Source organism: Telopea speciosissima, chromosome 9, assembly GCF_018873765.1.
Source record: "Telopea speciosissima isolate NSW1024214 ecotype Mountain lineage chromosome 9, Tspe_v1, whole genome shotgun sequence".
Taxonomy (NCBI): Eukaryota; Viridiplantae; Streptophyta; class Magnoliopsida; order Proteales; family Proteaceae; genus Telopea; species Telopea speciosissima.
This window is the reverse complement of record NC_057924.1, coordinates 52,132,483-52,157,280: the sequence shown is the minus strand read 5'-3', so window position 1 is coordinate 52,157,280 and position 24,798 is coordinate 52,132,483. Positions and strand designations below refer to the sequence as shown.

At 37.5% G+C, this 24,798-nt stretch overlaps 2 protein-coding genes and 3 non-coding genes across 5 annotated transcripts; 4 read left to right on the top strand and 1 right to left on the bottom strand.

Moving 5' to 3' along the window:
• The first annotated feature begins 3,992 nt into the window (after window positions 1-3,992).
• LOC122639052 (LRR receptor-like serine/threonine-protein kinase EFR) lies at window positions 3,993-5,300 on the top strand. Its single transcript, XM_043831892.1, has one exon. The coding sequence runs from the start codon at window positions 3,993-3,995 to the stop codon at window positions 5,298-5,300; it is 1,308 nt and encodes a 435-aa protein (XP_043687827.1).
• Window positions 5,301-10,660: 5,360 nt separating this feature from the next.
• On the top strand, window positions 10,661-10,732 carry TRNAW-CCA. Its single transcript has one exon. It is a non-coding gene; the product is annotated as a tRNA-Trp (tRNA).
• A 261-nt stretch (window positions 10,733-10,993) lies between these two features.
• On the top strand, window positions 10,994-11,065 carry TRNAW-CCA. The gene has a single exon. It is a non-coding gene; the product is annotated as a tRNA-Trp (tRNA).
• A 4,362-nt stretch (window positions 11,066-15,427) lies between these two features.
• LOC122640014 lies at window positions 15,428-16,519 on the top strand. The gene is made up of 2 exons (XM_043833092.1): window positions 15,428-15,736; window positions 15,838-16,519. Exons 1-2 carry the CDS (start codon window positions 15,441-15,443, stop codon window positions 16,322-16,324), a joined length of 783 nt encoding a protein of 260 aa, XP_043689027.1. The 5' UTR covers window positions 15,428-15,440; the 3' UTR covers window positions 16,325-16,519.
• Window positions 16,520-22,168: 5,649 nt separating this feature from the next.
• Window positions 22,169-22,261, bottom strand: TRNAY-GUA. Its single transcript has 2 exons — window positions 22,225-22,261; window positions 22,169-22,204 (listed from the first exon to the last, which is right to left on the bottom strand). It is a non-coding gene; the product is annotated as a tRNA-Tyr (tRNA).
• Between the last annotated feature and the right edge of the window lie 2,537 nt (window positions 22,262-24,798).

Here is a 24,798-nt window from a genome sequence, read left to right as displayed (position 1 = left end):
AAGTGATGATGTGGCATGTACATAATTTTTAAAACCCCAAAATGCCCTTAATATAATTATATTTCAATTTTGCCCTCCCCTACTTTCCCAATTTTGTCCTCCCCTACATTCCCTTTTGCTTCTTCTTCTTCTTCCGCCAGCACTACCATCATCGCCACCACTCTTCCATCACCACCACCACTGCCAACACCACCACCACCGCCGAAACCCCTCTGTGAAACCCCTCTGCGAAACCCCAGTAACATTGATGCTTGTAAACCTGGCGGGTATCATGGAGAGAGCAGAAGAGTCACTGCTCCCAGGTGTGTACAAGGAAGTTGGGGTCGCCCTCCACACTGGACCCAACTGGCCTCTGCTCTCTCACCCTCGTCCGATCCATTGTGTAGTCCCTCTGCTACCCAATCGCAGCCTACCTCGCCATCCATCACAACAGAGCTCACGTTATCGCCCTCGGTGCTTTCCTCTGGGCCGGCTTCTCCTCCACTTTCTTTCAGGTCCTATCTCTCTCTTCCTTTCTCAAATGCCATTCAAAATGCGAGCATGTCCTATGGATGTCTGCTGAGTAGCTCGAATCGATCAGCGCCAATGGGATTGGAATTGATTAGAATCAGTCTTAGAAACCCTAGAATTCCCCCTCAAATATGAAAACACAGCGATCTGGTAAGAAAAATCCTAGAATCATTTTGATTGAAATGTCTAGAATTAGGATTTGTCATGGCTGATTTCGATGCAAATTTGTAGAAAATTAGTACCTACGCCAGGTACCGGACGTGATTACATGATATGCTTTAATAAAAAAAGGAAATCAATTTTTTGTACAGGAGTGTGGCCTACACGCACTCCCATGTGTCTTTCTCTCTCCCCCTTAAAACAAGGGGGCAGAGATGTCTTTTGACATGGGAGGAGAGAGACAGACTCATGGGAATGTTGGCGTAGGCCACACTCCCCCAGACAGAGGTTTTCTTCCTTTAAAAAAAATGCACAAACAAAACAAAAGAGATATGACACATGTCACTCAATACAATGTCACATTGTCATGTGAAAGATTTTCCAAATTCATTTTGAGGTAGCAGTTGGAGAAAGATTCTCACTTATAACAAGGAACATGGACGAATCCATGTGATACGAAGGATACTCAAATTGGAAGAATTGGGGTCCTTTTTCTTGTACATTTAACATAAGCCCATCAGACTCTAGCATGGGAAAGTGGGTTTCACTTGCTGCCAACAATCATCGAACGGAATGGTGCAGAAGGGGGTTTTAGTGGTAGGGGCTGGGGTCTCTAAACTATAGGAATCTTTTGAACAAACTTTGTAATGCAGCTCAGTGGAATTCGTTCAATGCAGAGCGGGGGTAGGCCGCCAGAAGGTTGGAAGAGACTTCTCTACTTTCAAGGAGGGCTGTACTTCCGTGCACCCAGCTTTGCCCCATATACAAGGCGGTGGAAAGTATCGCCTTGCCCCTGCCTGAGCCCCCTACCCGAGCGGGGGTAAGACGGTACTTTCCACCCACCTTGTATGGTGGGTAAAGCTGGGTGCACGAAAGTACTGCCTACCTTGGAAGTAGAGGAGTCGGATCCCAAAAGGTTTCGTTTGTTGCAGTAGAGGGTATGGACGAATAATTATTACCTCCAATTTTTAGGCACCTCCAATTCCTTTAATAGGGAGGAGTGGATCCCATCTTGAGCAGAGTTTTCAGGCAGGGATAGGGTGGTCATTTCTGCCCCCATGTGAGGAATTGGAGGATTGGAGGGGGCAACGAATTGGAGGAGACAACAATTCGGGTATAGGCTGTAGTGGATTTCGTTCAATCTGGAGTGATTATTTTAATGGGAAATAGATATTAGGCTGCTTATGGATTCTAATTTCTGTGATTCTTTCACTGGTTTTTAGTATTATTTACACCAAACCTTCTACAAGTCTTTGCATTAATGGAAAATACAATTGCAATCCAAAATGTTTGTTTTTTTTTTTTTTTTTTTTCCAAATGCCATAGAATAGCATTCTAGGGGAAGAATCAAAATGTATTGAACCTGCTCTTCAATACACCCACCATCTGTCACTCCGATGGTCTAATGATCGACTTTGTGGCTTACTACTACTTGCCTCCTTCCCATGACCAAAATACCGCGAATGTGGCTACGGTATTCAAAGCAGAGGAGAGAGAGAGAGAGACAGAGAGAGAGAGACAGGGGGAGGCCGGAGCGGAGAAGGGGAGCCCACGTAGGGATTTGGTACAATTTTTTCTTTTTGGTGAAATTCCTATAACTAACCTCAAAATATTGAATAATATGAATTAAAAATATGGGCAAAAAAGTCATAGTGAATCAATCTATTTCACTCATCATAGTGCTATGGAAGATCATCCTTAATTGTTTATGGAAGATACTAAAATATGCATCTAAAGCTAGATCAGTTGTATGTCCTCCATATACGTCTGTGGATCAAGTACACTATAAACGTCCGTAGATAGGCTGGGTATGCTAGTGACGATATGCTAGTACCCTATGTGTCTATATCTTTCTTTCCTACATAGGATGTTAACATACCGTATATTGCTAGTGTACCTATCCCTCTCCGATTCCTGTTTTTTATTATTCTTCCAAAATTATCTATCAAAGTTCAATTTTTCAGCCGTCAGTGTCGCATTCAACATGACTTTGAGAGTTTATATTTTTTCGAGGATGTGACTAAATTGTGTTGTCTAAAGGCAGAAGCTATCCATCAAGAAATATCATAACCAAATTACACAACTACAAAACGTATACCTCCCCTGCTCTGAACTTAATAATAAGTTAATGTCGTTTATGGTTCCTTTTTTCGCTTAAGGGTCAATAAAGATAGATTAAGAAAAGTGGAAAATACAAAGAGAGCAGCCCCCACCTTGACAAAGCCATCAGCGAGGGATCAGCTCACCTTACAAAAAATACATAAAATCACTATGAAAATCGGTAATGGACCCTACCTAGCTAGAATATCATCCACGTTTACGGTCTCTCCAATTGCCACAAACTCCTCATTTAGTTTTCAATTCAAATTGTTGTTTATTTCATAAATCCACTTTTTCATTTATAATAAAAGAAAGGGTACCTTAAAATTAGAAAATGGCAAACTTTATAGTGTCACCATTCAAAACATTTAAAACAAAATGTTGCCTATTTGTTATGGTCAAGTGAATCAAAATAACAAGTTATAATAAAAAAACACAAAAAAAATCACTTTAGTAGTTTCAATGTTGCCAAATAAAATAACAAGTTATAATAAAAACAAAAAAAACCACTTTAGGAGTAGTTTATCAGAACTATTCATAGAAACGAAAAGAAATGCAAAGTTGCTCCAAATGTGAAATTTCTAAAGCTATCCGAGCCACCTTAATGCCTCTAAACATCCCTAAAGGACACCCTTAATTGTCGAATACCACTTGAAGCCTTAAAAGAACCAAAAGGGTTTTCATCCAATTTAATAAAAAATGAGGGGCATGAAATTAGATTTAAGATAAAGTCACTCCACCTATTACCAAAGCCCAAAAACTTAAACACATCACAAATTAATCTCCACTCTGGACGATCATAGGCTTCGACCATATCAAGTTTAATAGCTACAAATCCTCCTTTTCCATTCTTATGATTGAGAGAGTGAAATATCTCACGTACAATAATAACATTATCAGAAATTTGACGCTATGTATGAAAGCACTTTGAAAGGGATAAATCCAATTCCATATTATAAATGCCATGAAGCACATAGTCTTTCGCCACAAAAAAAAGAAAAGAAAAAAAGAAGCATGCCTGGTTTAAGTAATACTCTCATTAAAAAAAATGGTGCAAGTAATAAGGCGAAAGACTTTACTTCTACACCCTAGCGTTTGGGTGAATATTGCTGTTGTTTGGTTAGCACTATACTTTAAATAGGACACTTGCTTTCTCCCCAACGCATCATTAACACAGTATAGCAGGTTTCTGCCATGCATTTGTGTTCCAAAATTTTATTCTAATGGCACTTCAGCGTATTCTAGTACTTTTCAATATTCTCCTCTTTGGTAGTTCATTGAGGTTAGTAGAATCATTAATCGATGGTGGAAAGATTGTAGTAGGGAACAACGAGACCGATCGACGACTTGCTTTGCTGGAGTTCAAGAAGCAAATAATTAATGATCCATATGGAACACTAAGTTCTTGGAACAATTCCATCCATTTCTGCAACTGGGTAGGGATTGTATGTTCCAATCTTCAACAACAACGGGTTATCAGCTTGGATTTACAAGGGAAGGGCTTGGGAGGTAACATATCTCCTTCCATAGGGAATCTCACTTTTCTGCAACATCTCAACATGGGAGAGAATAGCATCCATGGCAGAATCCCCCAAGAGATGGGTAATCTGATTAGCATACAACTCATTAGTTTTGAAAACAACACTCTTGAAGGAGAACTTCCTTCCAGCTTGGCCAACTGCACTAGTCTAACACAAATTTACTTCAACAATAACAATCTTGTCAGGAAGATTTCAGGTGAACCATTTACATCTTTGTCAAAGCTTGAGGTAATAACTATTAGTGGTAATGGTTTGACAGGAGAAATACCAGCTTTTTTTGGGAACCTTTCCTCCCTTCAAGATCTCTCTTTGGACGGAAATGCACTGCAGGGAACCATTCCAAAATCCCTTGGTCAGCTTTCAAACTTATATATTCTAGCAATTGGTAGAAACAACCTATCTGGTATGGTCCCTCTCTCACTATACAATCTTTCATCTCTTCAAATGTTTAATCTCCAACAAAACCAACTGCATGGGAGTCTCCCACGAGACATAGGTCTCACTCTTCCAAATCTCAAAGTACTAATACTTGGACAAAACCTTTTCTCAGGGACCATTCCGAATTCGATTGCCAATATTTCAACACTCGAGCTTTTTTATCTCGATCAAAACAGTTTTGTTGGACCCGTCCCTAATAACTTTGAAAATCTTCAAAACCTTCAAACATTCGATATTGATGGTAATCAATGTGGAACTGGGGAAGCTAATGATTTGGATTTTGTAAATTCTTTGCTCAATTGTACAAATCTAAATGTTTTGTCCCTACAAATTAATGGTTTTAAGGGTCCCCTTCCGAATGTCAAAGCCAATCTCTCAACACAGCTCTCAGTGCTTTATTTGGGAAGGAATCAAATATATGGAACTATTCCTTCTGTGATTGAGAATCTCGTCAACTTAACTGGATTGGGCATTGAGGAGAACTTTCTCGAAGGTAATATTCCATTTGTTATAGGGAAACTTCCGAAGCTTCAAAGATTATACTTGCTTTAAATGAACTTTCACGACAAATACCTTCTTCTGTAGGAAATCTCACTCTTTTGTATGAACTCCATTTAGATTCCAACAATTTGAATGGAAGCATTCCTTCCAGCATTGGAAATTGTCAACAGTTACAAATCCTAACCCTTTCTAATAATAGTCTCAGTGGTCAGATACCTAATCAACTCTTTCTTCTTTCCTCCTTATCATTTTATCTTGATTTATCTTATAATTCTCTAGTCGGTTCCCTACCAATAGAAATTGGTAACTTGAAGAGTCTTTCTAATATAGATATCTCCAACAATAGATTGTCTGGAGAAATCCCCTCCTCCATTGGTGATTGCAATAGTTTGATAAATCTTTATATGAGGGGTAATTTCTTTCAAGGGACAATTCCTCAATCATTGACTCTTTTGAAGGGCCTTCAAGATTTAGATCTCTCACACAACAACTTATCGGACAACCATAGATCTACTATCCTTCAATAATTTTTGGATGTACCAACAAAAGAAATTTTTAGAAATGCAAGTGTAATTTTGGTGAATGGAAATGATAAGCTTTGTGGGGAATAGAGGATTTACATTTGCCTATGCACAACCCCGATCTACAAAACAAGGAATGTCCAATGCTTTTAGAATCTTTAATCGTGCGCTTCTTGGTTTTTTTTATACCTTCCTTTCTTACGCTTATTGGATAAGAAGATCAAAAGTAAGCCTCCATCCACACCATTAATTGAAATTGCACTCCAATGCTCCATGGAATCGCCAAGATTACGTATGGACATGAACGATGTTGTGAAGGCACTAGAGTTAATTCGGAAAAAATTTCTTGAAGAAAGAATCAATCAACAGAAAGAAACTATACATCAACAATGATGGTTTAGATGATGCGGTTTGAATTTTGATCCTTCAATAATTTAGTTCTTGTTTAGTTTTTTTGTGTGATTAGGGCGGTAAGGAGGCTATGTCCCCTCTTGTATTCTTTTTTTTTTTTATATTTCCAATTAATAATGTTTAGGGGCCCAGCCCCGGGTCCCTGATAATATTCGGTGATAAAAAAAAATAAAAAATAAAAAGAAGCAATTACACATGATTAGATGTTGATTCTGAATTTATTATCTATGAAGTTATTGTGTTGTCTTATCCACTTAATGCTTATGAATAAACTAGGAAAAAGAAAGTTTAGATCATGTAATGGAGGTAAGTTGATCTTGAGTTATTCCCATTTTATAGTTTAGCTGGCAATTGCAAGAGTTTATGATTCAATTCGACCTTATTTGAGTCCAATCTATATCAAGGTTGTATCAATTCCTGGACAAGTAGTTGTACTTTTTTGAAGGGGAGGGGGGTGGTTATGTTTAAAAAGGAAAAAAATAATCGAAAGGTAGGCATGGCCCTAAATTAGGTTGGATTCAAATAATCTAAAGGAAAAACACTTTCCAATTTCAATCTTCTAAAGATAAATTCCATTCTACTGCTGCTTAATCATTGTAAGTGATTTGCTTCGAGTGAAGGTGAGATCTTATCTCGTATATGAAGTTCCATATTCCTCCCTACGATTCAGATATTTTGATAGAAATTTGTTACAAATAGTATTATCCTTTATCTTGGCAGCCTTTCAAGTATTTAATAATAATGGCTTACTATGGTCCTTCAATTTTTGACTCTGGTGATTAATACCTATGGCATGTTGATTGAACATTTGAATGTGAATGAGTTAAAATTGTATGCTCTTACTCTTTCTTTGATTTCAAAGCTGAGATTACTCTTTGTTACTCATACATCATCAACTCTCTGGAGTTGAAAAATACACTACCCTTTTAGGAAACCCTCAAATAAACTCAACCAACCCTTCCTAACCAAATGGGAGTACCTTTTAGGGAACCTTCCCGTGTATATTACAAGCGTTTATTTAACTTCCAATTTTGTTTGAAGGAAGAGAAGTAAACAAGATAATGGTTGGTGGTCATTAAGAGTGTCTTGTTGGTTATTATGGGGTTGAGGATTTCTGTTGAGGCAATTCTTGTTGCAATTTTGGTGATCTTAATATATTTATATTTTTCTTGATTTCTCAGAATGCCAATATTGTTTTGAAAGAATGTGATTGCAAAGGTTTGACAGCAATGAAGAAAAGTTTGGAGTTTTGTCTTTCAAGAGTGAATTTTGTGGTTTTGTTTGATAGAGACATTTAGGTCTTAAGACTGTGACTGCTGAATTCCAACCTTGCAACTTAGGTTCTGTCTGGTTGCAAAGGAAACAAAGGGAACGAAAGTTAAAAAAATAAAATTAATACTAAGGCTATGTTTAGAAGGCGAAAAAAGAAAAGAAAAGAAAAAAATTCAAAAAATTTTAAATTTGAGGAGAGAGATAGACACATAAATCTATCATTGGCTCATTATGAATTTTTTCTTATTATATTTTTTTCTTTTCTTTTCTTGGCTTCCAAACATAGCCTAAAGTGAAAATTTTTGTTATTATTGTTTCACAGAATGATGTAATTAATTTTAAAATATATTAAATTTCAATTTATTTTGGAATCCTTTTTTTTTTTTTCCTCTCTCTAAGAGTATCATTTGTATTAAAAAAGAAAGAAAAAAAGAAATTACATCAGAAAAACTGGGCTAAGTCAGATACAACTACAGATTAAGCAAGATTTACCTTCCCACCTTCAGCAATGCCATCAACAGGAGGGAAAATCAGTCAAAACCGAAAAAACTACCATGCTGAACACCGATACCTCGGCCTAAATTGGGCATCAAATAACAAGTCATCATTAATTAACGGAGGAAAAACCTACCATATCAACATTATTATTGTCAAAAATTGTTGTGTCATTACAATTAATTCTCTTATAAAGGAAGAGATCTGAAGTATAGTTTACCAAATTAAATGTTGATCCCAACTCAATGTGCTCTGCTTCCAAATAACCACTAGACAATTCATTTAAGTGTTTGAAATAAATTGGAATGATAGAATTGGTTTGTCTAAAAATTGTCTGATAGATTTGGGGAAAAGAAAAACATACACTAAAAATGCTTCTAAAGATGTTTTAAAAAACAATTGTTAGAGAATGAGCAAGACCTCTCTTTATATAAGAGAGGAAGAGACACCACTAAAGAATGTCTCCAAAAGATATGCCCCATCCCATAAGACTTGTTTGTTAGACATTGATCTAACAAACATTTGTCCTTACCAAATTCCTTTGCTTGTCTTTAATAGTAGTTTACTTGTTTTCAAAAGACAAAGCATTATTATGACACTGATGTTAAATTGATGTAAGCCAGACTTCTCGATTATCTAAAATACCTTAATTCCTCTGTTGTGTAAAGGTTAAAAAGAACTATGATATTAATTTTTTGGTGACAGTTCCATGTAATCGGTGCATGGTTACATTGAGAATATGCCCTAAAAAGGGAGAAAAAACCAAGTATTGTAGCCAAACACATCGTGGAAAATGTGCAAGTATGCTATCATAGATTTTTATTTAGGCTCCGTTGGTTGCAAGGGGAATTAAAGGGAAGGAAGTGAAAATTTCATACTTAAAAAATAAACCTTTGTAATCATTACCCCATGTGACACCATGTGACAATATATCTAACTCCAAATCATTCCATATTTGGTTATTAAATCTCACTTTACTTTGCATCAATTTCCCTTTGGTTTAAAATGTAAAATAAATATTACACGAAAAATTTATTTTTACTAGATATGGTAAGAAATTTAAGAAGTTTATGCAATCACATGAGTTAATGATTAAAAAAGTTTCTCTTTTAGGTTTGAAAATTTTCCCTTCCCTTCCCTTTAATTCCCCTTGCAACCTTGCAACCAAATGGAGCCTTAGGAATGCTAGACCTAAATCAATTAAAGTCATAACATATATTCTTTCACAGGAATTGGGCCTCCATGACAGTGATCATGGAGCCCACTTTTTTTTTTTTTAACATTGACTCACGACTCAGTGTAGGGATCTTTATCAACTCCAGTTAGCTGCCCGTCCCAGTTCCCTAGTTCCTCTAACAAAGGGGGGCTGAAATGACCTCTCTACCCATGCCCAAACATCCTGCCCGGGTGGGATCCACCATCCCCCTATTAGAGGAACTGGGGAACTGAGCCGATCAACAAACTGGAGGTGATAATTTTCCCTCAGTGTAGGCCCAAGGCCAGCAATATTAGCCCTTGGCAACTGTGATCCTTTGTGTTGAGATGGTCGATATTCATAAACCTATCAGAGAGGAGTTTGTAGAACGTGGTCGCTTAGTATCAAGCAAATCTGTAAACATAATTGTTTAGCAGGAAGGATTACGAGACAGCGGAAAATAATAATTGAATGACATGCTTTTTTCTAGCTTGCTAGCTATTTCATTAAAAAAAATTAATAAAATATAAAATAAAGTTTGAGTTATAAAAAAAATATTGATAAGTAGAGGATACAATAGGAGTGAATAGATCAATAATGGAATCTTTATTTGATTACCATCTGAATATCAAAAGATATTTAAAATTTTCTGATATCTGACTATTTGGGTAAATATCCGAAGAAATGGATATGAATTCGAATGGAAGAGTTTTGATTAAACCATTTATAACTTGAATTTCAAACCCAAAAAGGGGAAAGAACAAACCATTTGATTGCCCCGATTGATAAGCTTATCAAAGCAAGCAGTTCATTCTCACTATGTCCTGTGGAATAATGATATGATAATTTTAAATATTGAATAGATAATACATGGTTTGGATTAATCAAATGTCGAATTTCGAAGTTCAATTCGATCAAATATCCTCCTGATGCACCCCATGTATGTTCATCATCCCAATGACACTTCAGTCATTACTGTGCACCATCCTCCCATGGTCCTGAATTCGCAGACATCTATTTTGTTACTATGCAAATTATGTTTGAATTAAATTTTTACTTGTAAGTATAGAACCTTGGGGTCTACTTATCCATTAAATTGGGACTTCACCCCACCCCACGCCACCCCACCCATGTTTGACATACTAAGTTAGAAGTGTCAGTGAGGGAATGGAGGGTGGGAGAGGGTGGGGCGGTTAACATATAGTGAGGTCATCTCCATTCGGTCATTATGACCATATTAAAAAATGAAAAAAGACCAAAAAAATCATCAGCTTGAAGTACTAAAATACCCTGACTATTATCCCTCATCAGATCTTACCTTAAAATGAATTTCTTCTAACATATTTACACAAAATTTCTCTCTAATTTTGCAAGAAATAGGTTTTTTATTCCCCAGACGTAGTTGGCAGCTTCTCATTTTTCTGGTAAAACTTCTTGACATACTAATCCTGCTGACCTGTTGGTGCTAATTTTTCGGTTTCCGTCTGAAAATTAAAATCCACACATAAATTACAGAAGGATCCGTGGCGCAATGGTAGCGCGTCTGACTCCAGATCAGAAGGTTGCGTGTTCGATTCACGTCGGGTTCACATGTAGTCCGTTAAATAATTTTTGAATTTTACTTCAACCAATGGTCAGGTTTATGAAATCAGTCGTGCTAATCAATACCATTTATTTCTAAAGAAAAATAAGAGACGTATCTCATTGTATCATATCGACATCCTGCGATGTATCAGCCGAGATTTCCTTTTTGCTATAATGTATCAGCCGAGATGATATGAGATGGTGTATTAGTCTAAATAATGGTTGCGGTACTGAATTAACACAAAATAGCTCAATATTTTATTATAGGATCTGTGGCGCAATGGTAGCGCGTCTGACTCCAGATCAGAAGGTTGCGTGTTCGATTCACGTCAGGTTCAAGCCCATTTATCAATCCTTTTTTACTCACGATCGGAATCATCCCATCCTCTACTCCTCTCTGTTCCTATCTTCGTTTCTGTCCAAACGGCCAACCCAATATCTTCATATGAAGTTTGAAGTCTTGAACGTTGAACTTTTATCTTTATTTTTCATATTGATTGAAGCCTTTGATTAGTCCAGCAAATTCCCAGAAATGAGATGCCTTCGGTCACTTGGGGAATGATTCAAGGCCAAAAGGAGAAGCTGATGTCTCGTTTTATCATCTGCGATTATTTGAAGAGTTCGGGAATAATTCCGGATGAATTAGCGCATTAGGAGCTACCCTCAACAATCGAAGTGATGAAAGAGAGGGTTGAGTACTTGAGTTCCTCCAGAAGCCCTAGGTTTAACCATCGCTGACATCAAGTTGGAATGGGAGATTCCACAACCGACCCTAGATTGTACATAGCACAATCCCCTTTCATGGTCCTAGATTGACTCTCACAAGGTGATGTGGACTCGCACAAATCACACACCAATCCCAAAAGGTAACCGGGGACTTTTAGGACAAGGTGATGGCTTTAGTCCCACATCGGGTGTGTGAGTATGATGTGTGTTATGTATATCTGTCATTCCACAGTCTTAAAAGTCCAATTAATCTTTTGGGATTGGTATGTGGTTTGTGTGATTATACTTTCATAAAAATAAAAAAAAAACAAAAGGTGATGTAGACTCCATAAAAGAAATTAAAAAAAAAAAAAAAAAAACCACAATTAACTACACCCCTCCATCAAGGTCACAAGAGCCAACATTTTCATCGGCATAGGAGCCTCCTCCCCATTTTTCCCAAAGGGGATTAATAACTTGATCATGGAGAGCGATAACCAAGAAGTGATCTCAACTTTGCAATCGACATCCTCTTCTCCTCTTTTATTTAATCAGCCTATTATAGAAGCCATCATGTATCTTCCAAGTTGCTTTGGGTCTTGTATTTTTAATTTAGTTCAAGAGCTAGTAATGCTATCACTGATGCTCTTGCTATGAGGACCTTGTCCTTAACGAGGAGGACAATGTGACATGTATCTGATCTCTGTTTTTTGAAGGCAGAAGTGTATCTCGCCTTCTCAAATAGATTGACTTTTATTTTTTTAAACTAAAATAATAAAAAAAAAACTTACAATTAAAATTGAACCACATAAAACCGGTTCAATTGAACTAACCCAAAAGACGCTTGAAAGGACCTAAGTAAAAACAGAAGTGAAATATAGCTAACTAGGACATGATCTGGCCTCTCTTGGGTTTCTTCCTACTGTTGTAGGTCTTCAATTTGCATCAAGGAGTTATGGAATATAATGGTTATATGGTTTCTGTTGATACAGGAGGAAAAAATGGTTAATGGTGAACCAACCTTTTTATTATTAATCTTTTTGTTTCTTGGATCTTTATCGCCTCTAGTACTGGGGGCGCTGCTGTGCGCATCGTGCAGCCAGCAGTGGCCATGTGCGCACGGTCTGCGCCATGTATCCCAACACATGCATGCTTGGTATTTTGTGGGGAAATACTATACTTTTCCTACCCCCTTTTTCCTATCCCACTTTTATCCGGCAAACAAACGTCTTTTATCCAGCAAACAAACGGGCCCTTAAGGGTTATTACATTTTTGAAAAACTTCCTATTTGATTTTGGTCATCCGGATGGACCGGATGGTCTGGTTCACTTTTGTACCACTTTTTGGTTTAGACTAGACCTTGTGGTTTGGAATTTTCTGGTTTTCCTCAAATCCAAAACCCTCGCAGACTCGTTCCGTTCTCGAAAACCACTCAACCACGCACTTCAACCCACAGTTGGAAGTTGGAACCCTAGTCGTTCTCTGTTTCCGTTCTCGAACAAGTTCAGTGGCTTCCGATGACTGAGGCTTTTGACTCAATACGCCCTGCTCCCTTCTTCTTCTTTGTTATTTTCGCAAATCACAATCGATTGCAAGAAACTCCATTGACAATGATTTCAGCGGTGGGAGGCCGAATAACTGCTCCTCTTCTTTGGCGAGTCTCCATTTGAGGCTATTGAGTTAAGTCTCTACCCCAGTGCCCCCTTTTTCTTCTCTGTTTCCATTCAGCCAGTGAGTCTCTCTCTTTTCCCCTATAAGTTTTCCCTCAAAAGGTTCTGTGCACAACCATGCACCATGCATGGTCATGTCCTCCTCTCAAAAAGATAAATCCTTGGAAAAAAAAATCCTCTACAGTGCCCTAATCTGGTGATGCATTGCAGTGCGGGCCTGAGAGCTCAACACGTGAAAGATGCAAAATCCAACGATGCCGAGCTCGAAAAGAAAGAAAAGAGAAAAAAAAAAATATGTTGCATCGAGCTTGCACCGTTGGATGACGCTTCTTCCACACGTCGAGCTCTTAGGACCGCACTGTAGTGCACCGCCAGATGCCTGCACTCTTATTTTTTACTCCCTTACATTGATTCGATGCTTCCTTGTTGGGTTCCATACCCGAAACTTTAGTCCATCCTGGTAGTTGACCCCATTTATTCAACAGATCCAGATCAAGGATCATACTTGCTTTGTCAAACCCTACTTCAAGTGGAACGTTCGTGATGGATGATCACCACCATACCACCATGCATGGTTCCTCCAAAATTAGTATCGCACGATGCACACAACACTCCCAGTAATACTAGGGGCGATAAAGATCCCATAGAAACATTTGTGTAGAACTGTTTTATTAATAAAGAAAAGGAAAAATTACATATGCCTCCCCTATACTTTACCCTAATTACATGTTTTTCCCCTTGATTTTTTTACCTTACATTTTAACCCCTTATAGCTGACTGTGTTAGTTTGCTGTAAATTAATGATTTGAAAACACAATATTACCTTTGTTCTAAAACATCACAAGTAGAATTACAATGATACCCTTTTCATCATCTTCAACCTTAAACACTCATTTCTTTCGTCCTCCACCGCCACCACCACCACAAGTAGATGACCCGTTTACCCTTTTGATTTAATCCCAAACTAACACTAGGTCCATGAAAATAGACCCTTTTATCTTCTTCTTATTCTTCTTCCTCCTCCTCCTACAACCCCTTTCCTGCAACTATTACCAAAAAAAAAAAAAAACCCTTTACTGTAACTCTGCCCCAACCCTGCTCCTTCAACCCCGGTGAACCAACTGAAGAGCATTGCCGTCTGTGACACCATAGTCCCAACCAAACCGGCTAAAGGGATCTCAAATCCTCCAAGAACAAAAACTATGGCATAACAAAAGAAATCAACTCCCGGACAAAAACCATCCAAAACGTCTACAGCAAAGGGTCGTGGTTGCTCCCTGAACCAGTTTCAAATTTGAAAGCTATGAACACAGAAGTAGAACCGAGATGGATCAATTTATGAAAACAAGGGTTTTTTCTGACAAAAGCGTGGATTGTATTGGAGATGATGATTCTACAGAGATGGAAAATATGGTTCCATGTGGGCTACTTTGAACAAAGGGAAAGAAAAAAGAAAGGAAAGGGCCTCACCTAGGAGGAAAGAACCAAGAATGAAGACAGGAGAGACTGCAACTTTAATCCAAAAAGAAACGAAAAGATAAGATTAGCTGACGAGGACCTAGGAGATCTCTGTAGAGTTATCGTCTCTCCATTTTTCCCAAAAATAAGGTCTGATTTCAGGCTAAGAAGGAAGAAGATGGAGTGTTCTTTCCATTTCTCCCAAAAAAAAAGGTCTGATTTCCAGGTTAAGAAGGAAGAAGATGGAGTTCAAGGTAACTTCCCATCTCTTTCGCTTGTTCTTGCAATGAAATCCGTGGCTCCATGGGGAGTTTCAGGTACCATAGAACAAGGAAAATCGTCTCGCCCAGAGAAGGAAATCGAGAAATGCCACTACCAAGATCTCTGGACCTTGCCTTCTGGTAACCCAATGGACATGACTGCCCCCGTACAACCCTCCTCCGAACAAACACCACAGCAACAAACAATAAAACTTATCTCTTCTTATTTAAGTTTTCATCAAAAGGGTAAATGGATCATCTTACAATGATCAAGGATTAGTTTGAGCATTATAAAAATTCTAACTAAACCAGGCCAGCACTTCACAGACGGATGCTAAAGGTAAGGGAGGAATTAGTAAATTTTTGAAAACTACAGGGGAATCGAATATGGGGTGAGAAAATCAAGAGGAGGAACATATAATTAGGATAAAATCCAGGGAAGGCATATGTAATTTTCCCTAAAGTGAAAACACTTAAAACTCAGAGAGCCGTTCAAAGCCACCCATGTAGCAATAGAGTGAGAATCTCATTTGAACACACAGGCGTTCTTCTAACAAGTTCCCCTTTCTACCTCCCTCTCTCTACCATGAAAAGCTGACTTCGAAAAGGGCTGTTGGAAATGTCGTTTCTTCTCTCAAACATTTCTCCTTCTCTGCTCGTTCAATCCAAATCCAAAGAAAATCTCATTCACCAAACTTCTTTAACAAAGCCCACTCCTTCAACTCCTCTCCTCTCTTCGTCTCCTCTCACCAAACTCGAAACCCCACTCATTCGCCGTGCGCAGGATAAGGACCTCCCTAATGCACAGGATAAACAGAAGGACGATTTCTACGTTAATCTCGGCTTTGCTGTGAGGACTCTTAGAGAAGACTTGCCTTTAATTTTCTCCAAGGACCTCAATTACGACATCTACAGGTTTTTTATTATTCTTTTTCTCCAAGGACCAAAATTCTAAGGTTAGGGTTCTTTGCTGAGTTCTGAGAGATTTTATTTATTGGATTTTTTTTTGGTTTCAGAGATGATATAACGTTCATGGACCCATTGAACACCTTCACCGGAATCGACAACTACAAATTGATCTTCTGGGCCTTGTGTTTCCATAGCCGAATTCTGTTTCGGGAAATTTCGCTTGAAGTTTATAGGATATGGCAGCCTTCTGAGAACGTTATACTAATCAGATGGAACTTGAAGGGTGTTCCCAGGGTTCCATGGGAGGCAAAGGGGCAATTTCAGGGGACTTCGAGGTATAAATTGGACAGGAATGGGAAAATTTACGAGCACAAAGTCGACAATTTGGCTTTTAATTTCCCACAGCCATTGAGACCAGCTGCATCGGTGTTGGATTTGGTTCCTGCCATCCCGGCTAGCCCCAATCCGACATTCTTATGGGGGCCAACAGAAGCATACTCGTCGGCATGGTTGGAGTTTTATCGGGCGGTGAGGGAGACCTTGTGTAGTGAAGGGTATTTACTTATGCAGGATGGGTTGGTTACATGTTCATAACAGCAGCGGATTGTTAAGTATGCTCGTTATCCTGTATTTTATATCTGCTTCATACTTCATGTATCATATGCTCTTATACAGCTCATTTGTAGTTTAGGAACCGAGCTAATGTACATAGGCAGGAATGTTGGAGCATTCATGTTCTTGTATTGTGGGGAATCTACAAGAAGTGGGTGCATATTTGTTGAGTTTTTACAGTTCGGATGTGCATCTATAGGCATATTTTGTTAGCACTCATGGAAAATCTTTTCTATTTCCAAAAGTTATATATGATGTAAAACTTAAAAATAAGCTTCTTCATGATGTCACATTGCTGCTTTGCTTTCATTAGGGATGTGAAAGGGATTCCACTTTATATATTTGAAGATTCAAGATGAATAAGAAAGCATAGATTTTCCAGGTCTACATGATTATCCGTTTGTGGTTATATTGGAATTTGCAATGTTGATTGATATTGCGGTATCTGTTATGGTAATTGGGCACAGAAATGGCTTTTGACATATAATGTTGTTGAAACATTTCATTTGATTAATTTTCAGGGCAGGCTCTGGGATAGATCGGGCACAATTACAAGTCTTTTTGAGTTTTAATCAATGTCTTTTTCTTGTTTATGTAAAGAGAAGTGGGATATTTGAATTGGGTACATGTTCCATCTCAGAAACTTAGCTTTTGATGGTCTGCAGATCATTTTTCTATCAATCATTGTGCTCCTTGTAGAGATGCATATATGCCCATGAATGAAGTAAATAGCCCTTGTTCATCATCCGAAATCATGGACTAAATAAATTTTGTAATTTAACTAGAGTAGGATTTTTTGTACAACAGGTGCGCATTCTAATTTGACCAAATTTAATAGTTGCTAATCTAGAAATCTAGCAGTTTCTTTCCTTTTGAAATTAGAAGTTGCAGTGAGAGAATTACCAACACTTGGATGTTCTATTGTAATCAAACTGGAGAATTGGCAAATATGGGGATGTCCATGTTCATGGCTACTTGGTGCATTTTATATTTTTTAGATTTCAGCGTTGTCCAAAGGAAATTTAGTTAATATGCATTTTTTTTCCTTTTTGTTGTGGTTGATTGGAACATCGCTTACTCTCTTAACCCATTGTTTTTGACATAGGATCATGGAATTTCTGATTTTGTAGCATGTTTCTGGATGTTTTATTAAATAGGTGGGACTTCTTGGTGGCTTGCTTAGATCTCTTGTATTCTTCAAAATACTTATTACTTAATTTTGAGGGTGCGAGTGTTATTTTTGTTCGACATCAGACTTGAATCTCCTGCTAATGATTTTAGTGACCTAGCAATATCACAGGATCAACAGAACTCAAACGATTGATCCTAGTATTTGATAGTTGTTTTTGTTAACCTTCCACTCCAACACCCATGCAGATCCTCTTCAATTGACATCCAAGTGTTAATGGAATAGCCTTCAATTTGTACAAGAAAAATCCAACTTTAGATTGAAGTAGGCTTATATTATTTTATATTTGAGTGGAGTAACTCCTGTCTGTGGAGAAGTTGGACGTAATTGGGAGGGAACTTGTGCAAATAGTCTTGCAAACTCATCAACTTAATTGAGCATGTTGAAGACAGAATAATACTTTTCTCATTGATTTATAATTATGTATCTCACAATATTATGTGTCAGAAAAAGTGAGTAGACATGGAGCGGGTCTGAAAGTTTGAAATTGATAAGTGGATTAGGAGAGAGATAAGCTGCTGTTTTGCTGACTGTAGGAGTCCTAGTAGAATATGGTTAGAAAATGATGCGATTTGAGGTTCTGTTTAGGTTCAGATGAGAGGATGGTTGATGGGTTTAATGGTGCTCATAAATGTTAATGAGTTCTACAATGGCAACAGAACTCTGTGAATAGCATACTGACATTAAGGTTGTGGGATGGTCTGATGAAAAAGTGGCTGGTCAGTAGATGTGTATGCTGTGATAAAAAATATAAAAAAAGATGCTTTCAACAGAAAACAAAAGGAGAATATAGGAGTGACGACAGTATAAAATCCAAACTCCTTATGACTAGAAATAAGGGGCAAATGCCAGGTTTCTAGTCTTGACAGCGGCCACTTAAAAATACAGAAGATTAGGGCCATCTCTAAGCTCATCCCTCTTAGGACTGGACCCTACATAGGCGGGACCTGCACTGGGTAATGGACCTTTTGATATACAGCCGTAATTGACCAGTTACAAAAAGCAAAAGAATTTTCTAACTAGCTCCCTGATGATTCATCCACATTTAAAACTGTTTTACACTTTTACAACCCCCTCACCCAAAAAAAAAAAGAAAAGAAAAAAAGGAACCCTACAATTTGACATTAAAGTGCCACAAGAGGGTTCCAATGTAGGCACATAGACCAAAACATTTATGGAAAAAAAAAAAGGAAAAGAAACATAGTTATCAAGGCATCGCCGCGTCTAGGCTCCTTGGTCGACATGGCGGTGTCGCCTTGAATTTTGACTGTCTAAAACGCCATGGTCGCCTTCCCGCCTTGATAACTATGAAAAGAAAACAGAAAACTGCTTGCAAGAAAGTGCAGTTTGACACTTTATTTCTTTGCTCCATTTATTTGGTTGCTGCTTGCATGCTTCCATCAGGGGTTCTTCTCCATCATCATCTTGTATATTTGAGACCATGTATATGATACTATTTCATTTAAGAATTCAAGGCGCAGATGTGATGGTCAGGGCAAAGGATTGAATTGGAATGATGATTGGCTAACACACAGGAGAATACTTTGCATTGACAGGGAGGTTAGGATGAGAGAATTGGATGGACTTGCAAGAAAGAAGAAGAGATGGAATACCTTACACAACTACCGAAGCAAATATGAGCTTAGTTCTTTAGGTATCTAATATAGGCTATTGCATATGCTTGGGACTGTTCTTTCTGTAGCAACTGGGTAGTTTGGTGGTAGTAATTGACTTGTTCGGAGAGGTAACTGATGACTAATTCATGTATTCTGAAGAAGGAACAATTTCCATGTTTAGGATTTCTAGGTGCAAAGCTAGCACTTTTATATTTATTGATGACCTTGTCTATGGTTAGATGATAGATTCCATTAAGTTGTCCTTTTTAGGGCTGTAAGGGAGCCTAGTTTTAAGGATACATCTAAAACTGTGTTGGACCACCCTACCTTTGCTAGTGAGCTGGAAAATTGAAGTCAAAGATCATTGAGAGCCCTTCATTATTTTCTAAAATATGTAATCTTATTGGGTATAAAAAATATTATTCATTTAGGAATGCATTGTCTAGTGGTGATTCACATGCATAATTTATTTCTTCTGAACGCTTATGTGAAGCTACCTCTTCCGTGTTCTTTTATGATAGATATTGGTTGTAAATGAAGTTCTTACGCTTTTCCTGATATTGACTTCTCTATCTCTTACCAATTCAAAACCTACCTCTATCTGTCAACCATTGTTGTCAAATAAAGTTCTTGCTATGGCTCATAACCTCCTGGAAGGAATAAATTTGGGTATCCACTCTGGATTGAAGTTCCCCTATACTTCAAAAGTCTGATTCTCCCACCCCGTATTTGCAAACCATAATTGTATACATAGGATAACCTCCAGCTTCAATTCCAATGTTTTCCCTGATCAAATGCAAGATTGAATAAGAACCTGAAGGGAAATTTATCTTGTTCCCTCAAATCAGATGGATTAGGTTGAACTTTGATGGGTTCCATGATGGACTAAAAATGTATATTTATTGATTAATCTACTCATTTATTATTATTTTTGTAATGTTATACGTGGATTTGGGTCTGTGATTTGTGATGGAGCTCAAAACTTTTTTTATATTGTGAATGGAGCTTAATTGTTAATCCTTGACTGTTGCAGATTTGAACCTTGTTTAAACCACACAAAAGATACTTCTTGTTATATCTCCTTAGCATGGTGCTAGATTGAACCCCATACCCCCCCTACCCAATATGTTTCAATGAGCCAGTTTTGAGCTCAGTTTCCTAAGTAGCCTCGTCTCTGCCGGCTGCGGTCTGTCTGATTATTTTGTACAATGTATCTCCTACTTTACAGAGTGACTATTGATCCAACTGCAGCTTGGTCTTTCAAAAATAGCAGATTTGAATATTGTATGAAAGGTATCAGGAGTTTAATGATGGAACTCTGCTGATTATTTTTCTGCACTGAGGTTTCTGTTCTTGTGTTTGTGATAACAAAAGAAAGTTTTTTAACTCCTTCCACACTGTATCTAGAGGAAGTCCAATGCTCTATCCTGCAGTCCTCTTATTCATGTAAACAGTTGTACTGTTTTTATCATCTCAGAATGTGAAATCCACCGAGAATGCATACCTAACGCAGCCTTAATTTGCATTAACATGTGCAACTTTGTTTTTCCAGTTGAATATGTTTCTGATGCATCTTTTAATCTCATTGAGTGTAAACTTGGATCTGGTTGACAAGGCAGCAGTTTATGAATGGTTTTGGTTTTTAGAATATTGCTTAGAAACCAATATCAACCAGAGTGCCGTTTGGATTGAAACTGGGTAAACTGATAAAATAAAATAAAAAATCCCAATAGCATCTGATAGGTTTTGTTAAACTTATTATTACTATGAAAAATTGAGATAAGACCATCGTTAGCAAAAATGGGAACGACAAAAAAAAAAGGAAACGGATGGTACGGGTTCTAAACGGTGTAAAACTCCGAATGGTATGGTAAAAAACAGAAAACAGTAAAAAATAGAAACGGATAGTACGAGTTTTAAGGGTGTAGATTTTTTTTTAAAAAAGGAGACCAAAAAAATGGCTGAATACTCGTATAAATTGAAGAATTATTACCTGAATACTTGTATTTAATGTTCCAAAACAACTATAACATCTAGCATTATTGCATATGTATTTCAAAACCCATTATAAGTTCCAAGACATATCATCCATTATCATTCAAAATACAGTTTCAAATTCATATACCATTAAAAAAAACATGTCCAAAGTCCTATCAAACAACGTAGCCTGGAAATGGTGTTGTTCATTGTTGTCAACACAACCAACACACTCCCAAAATATTGCATGTTCATTTTGAGTTGGGAGTCCTCGCTTTAGAAATCATTTTTAGCAAATATATCAGTTTGTAACTCAATTTCAGGATCCATGCATTGAACACGAGTTAAAGGTAATAGCATGAGAGGTATAGCCTTTCGAGTTAGCTTTACTTCGACGAAAGAAACAAGAAAATCGAAGTTTGGTAGAGAGAGATATGACCAGTTAAGTAAGCCATTGTTCCTCTAGATTCATGTTTTTGCAAGCTATGGTCTGGCTTCAATGACCCTGGATATGCCAAAAACTTATAAACAGACTCTAACTGGCCGTTTGACCCCTATTTGATGGTCTTCTTTATGAGCCACATAAGAGCAAGCTTTTAGTAATCGGTATCGGTCTCAAGCCGATATCGATCCAAAACGGCCCGTATTAGACAGTTTTACCTTCAAATTTCAAAGAAAAATCAGTTTTATTTACATTTTTACCCTTGGTTAATACCCTTAGATGGGTATAGTATCAGTCAATATCGGTATCAGACTCGATTGATACTGATATGAATCAGCCTCTACTAATATCGATACGAATTGTTACCGATCTAAAAAAAATATCGATACGAATCGATCGATCCGATACTGATTCCTTGAACCATTCAAAGTTATAGTTGGTTGGGTCATCATTTTGTAACAATCAACAAATTCTTAAAGAATTATATTTCCATTACAGTATACCTCCATTAAAAAAACATAAAATCCACAATGGGATTGAAATTTATTGGAGAGAGAGAGAATGTGGACATGTTCACAAAAAAGCGAATGTAAAGGGAAAATTCCGACCTGCCGGATTCGAACCAGCGACCTAAGGATTATCTGTTTTGTTTTACCAACTACAGTCCTCCGCTCTACCAACTGAGCTAAGGTCGGATTTATAATGATATAAAGATTATAAGCATTATAATAAAAAGAAGGAGCGCCACACTGGCAACATGGAATAAAGTTGTACGGGAGGAGAAACAGCATGATTCATATACATCCCCATGTGGGTAGCTGATCCAGATTCCGGTTGCATACTAGCATACCAAAAAAAGTTAGAGATAATGAAATCCTATGAAGAAATCTTAGAAACAATTCAAAGGTATGCACGAAAGGTAATTAAGGTAATTAATGATCTTCCATCTATGGTATGAAGTCGATAATGCTCTCCCATTATCCCTCGATCCCCTCTCCAACCCTTGGACCGGTCCATCGGTGAAGGAAAACTATTTTCATAAAGAAATGGACATGATTTCCCCAGACAACTATTGCAGAGGGCATCCTCTCTTGATGTGTACCAACTTTTGCCATGTGGTAAAATAAATAGGACTAGAAGTTTGTGAAAAAGTAAATCCAGTTCTTGCTCACGTGTAAAGTTTCAACTGGAACAAATTATCAAATTGATCACAAGACAAGATAAACCATCGAAGAACTATCGAGAAGGTAAGTGGGAAAGCATGCCACTACTTGAAAGGATATATGACTGAATATTTGAATTTGAGATGATATTTGACATATGACCACCCTTTGATGTGCACAATTGGATTTACAGTCTTGAGATACCATTTAGGGATGTAAACGGATTGGATTTGTAGCTCGGATAATGCTCTATCTGCATCCACATCCGGTTAGCTTTTGAACGGATTCAGATAGTGCTAAACGGATACGGATACGAATGCAGATCAGATATTTTATCCGTTTACATGTAAATATAGTTTTTCAGATAGCTATAGCCTATACGCATTCATATTCGTTTAGCTTTCAGACGGATTCAGATAGTGCTACACAGATACAGACATGGATACGGAAACGAATTTCGACTATTCATTTACACCCTTAATACCATTTAGATTGTGCAGTCTTGAGAAACTTGTGCCCTAATTATTTTATGATTTACGATGGAATTTCCTTAACATGCACCTAGTTCTACCATGTTGCGAGTCAAATAGGATCGTAGACAAGTAGATCCCAAGTTTTCCTATTCATGTGTCAAATTTAAGCTGAAACAGAGTTGGCCATGTGACTAAATAAACCACTAAAAAAAAGTAGGACCATTAACAATTTGCATGGGCTTACAAAGGATGCATGGACATATATACAAAAGAGTATGCTATTACAAGGAAGGGTATATTGATTGAATTTTAACGTGTTTTGAAATGTGGTCTATTCAGACCATCTCCAAATATCCAATGGTCAGATTCATCACATCACTTTTCTACGTGATAAAACTTGGTTTGTCAAATGGAAAGATCTTATATTAAATGCTGGTATAAGAAAAATGTTAACTAATTTTATTAATATTTGAATTTTTTATTTAAAAATTTTATTTTTTTCACATACACTTTTTGTCTCCATATGCTTTTGATCGAAAATAAATGATTTATAGGTTGTCCAGAGATTAAAATCCTCTGCACTGTAGGCATCTGATGGTACACTGCAGTGCGGCCCTGAGAGCTCGACAAGTGGAAGAAGCTTCATCCTACAGTGCCAGCCCAATGCAAGCAACTTTTTTTTTCTTTTCTTTTGTTTCTTCTCAAGCTCAGCACCATTGAATGTCGCATCTTCCACGAGTCGAGCTCTCAGGCGCCAGATTGGGACACTGCAGAGGATTTTTTTTTTTCCGTTGTCTGGTGCTTAACTTGTCTTCTTATCAACATATGCTTTTGCATATCAAAATAATGATCTGGTTCAATGTTCCAACCTTCCCTAGCGGGGGCCAGTTTTGGAAATTGTTTCTTATTTCCATCCCTTCTCTTTAACGACATCATTGAAAGAATTGTATTCTGAGAAAGCCAAATCAACTTCAAGTGTTTAACAGAAAGAAATATATCTGTAGTTACACTGGCATTAATAGTGGAGCTGGAGTAACTAGGAATGACAAGAGGTAATATAATATTTTCTTGAACTTTTTTCTCAGTTTTGATAATAAAGGTAGCAACAGGAGCAACAACAGCTTCCCCTGCAGATTAGTGCATAGCAAGACAGCAAAGAACACTGCATGTCAAAAGGCAAGTACAGCAGTATAGGTCTCTAGAGGGAGATGCTTTTGGGTTGTACCTGCTGTTTTGCAGAGAACCCTGCTTCAGTGCCCTCAGAATTGAGATCCATTAATTGTAGCTTATGGCCACAGGTAGGATGTCCTCACAGCCAAAGCAGAAAATAGAAAGACCAATGGTTCTATTCTTTGAAGGTTTGCAAAACAGCAATTTTCTTTTTATTCTCCAATTAACTACTACACAGCAGTATTTGTTAGAAAGAAGAAAAATAGATCACAATATCCAATATTGATTGAAACTACAGTGTCGGAGCATAAGAGAACCAAGATGTACAGTAAACTCAAAAAAGTTCCTCCATAGCAAACCAACCCCCCAACCACTTCTTTTCTTTTCCATTTTCTTTCTGTGGTATAATTTGTGATGTGATCTCAT

Bases quoted from the DNA above. Each gene is read 5' to 3' on its own strand.
- LOC122639052 (XM_043831892.1), top strand. From the start codon at position 3,993: ATGGCACTTCAGCGTATTCTAGTACTTTTCAATATTCTCCTCTTTGGT.
- LOC122640014 (XM_043833092.1), top strand. From the start codon at position 15,441: ATGTCGTTTCTTCTCTCAAACATTTCTCCTTCTCTGCTCGTTCAATCC. The intron at 15,737-15,837 runs GTTTTTTATTAT...TTTTGGTTTCAG, and splicing joins CTCAATTACGACATCTACAG to AGATGATATAACGTTCATGG.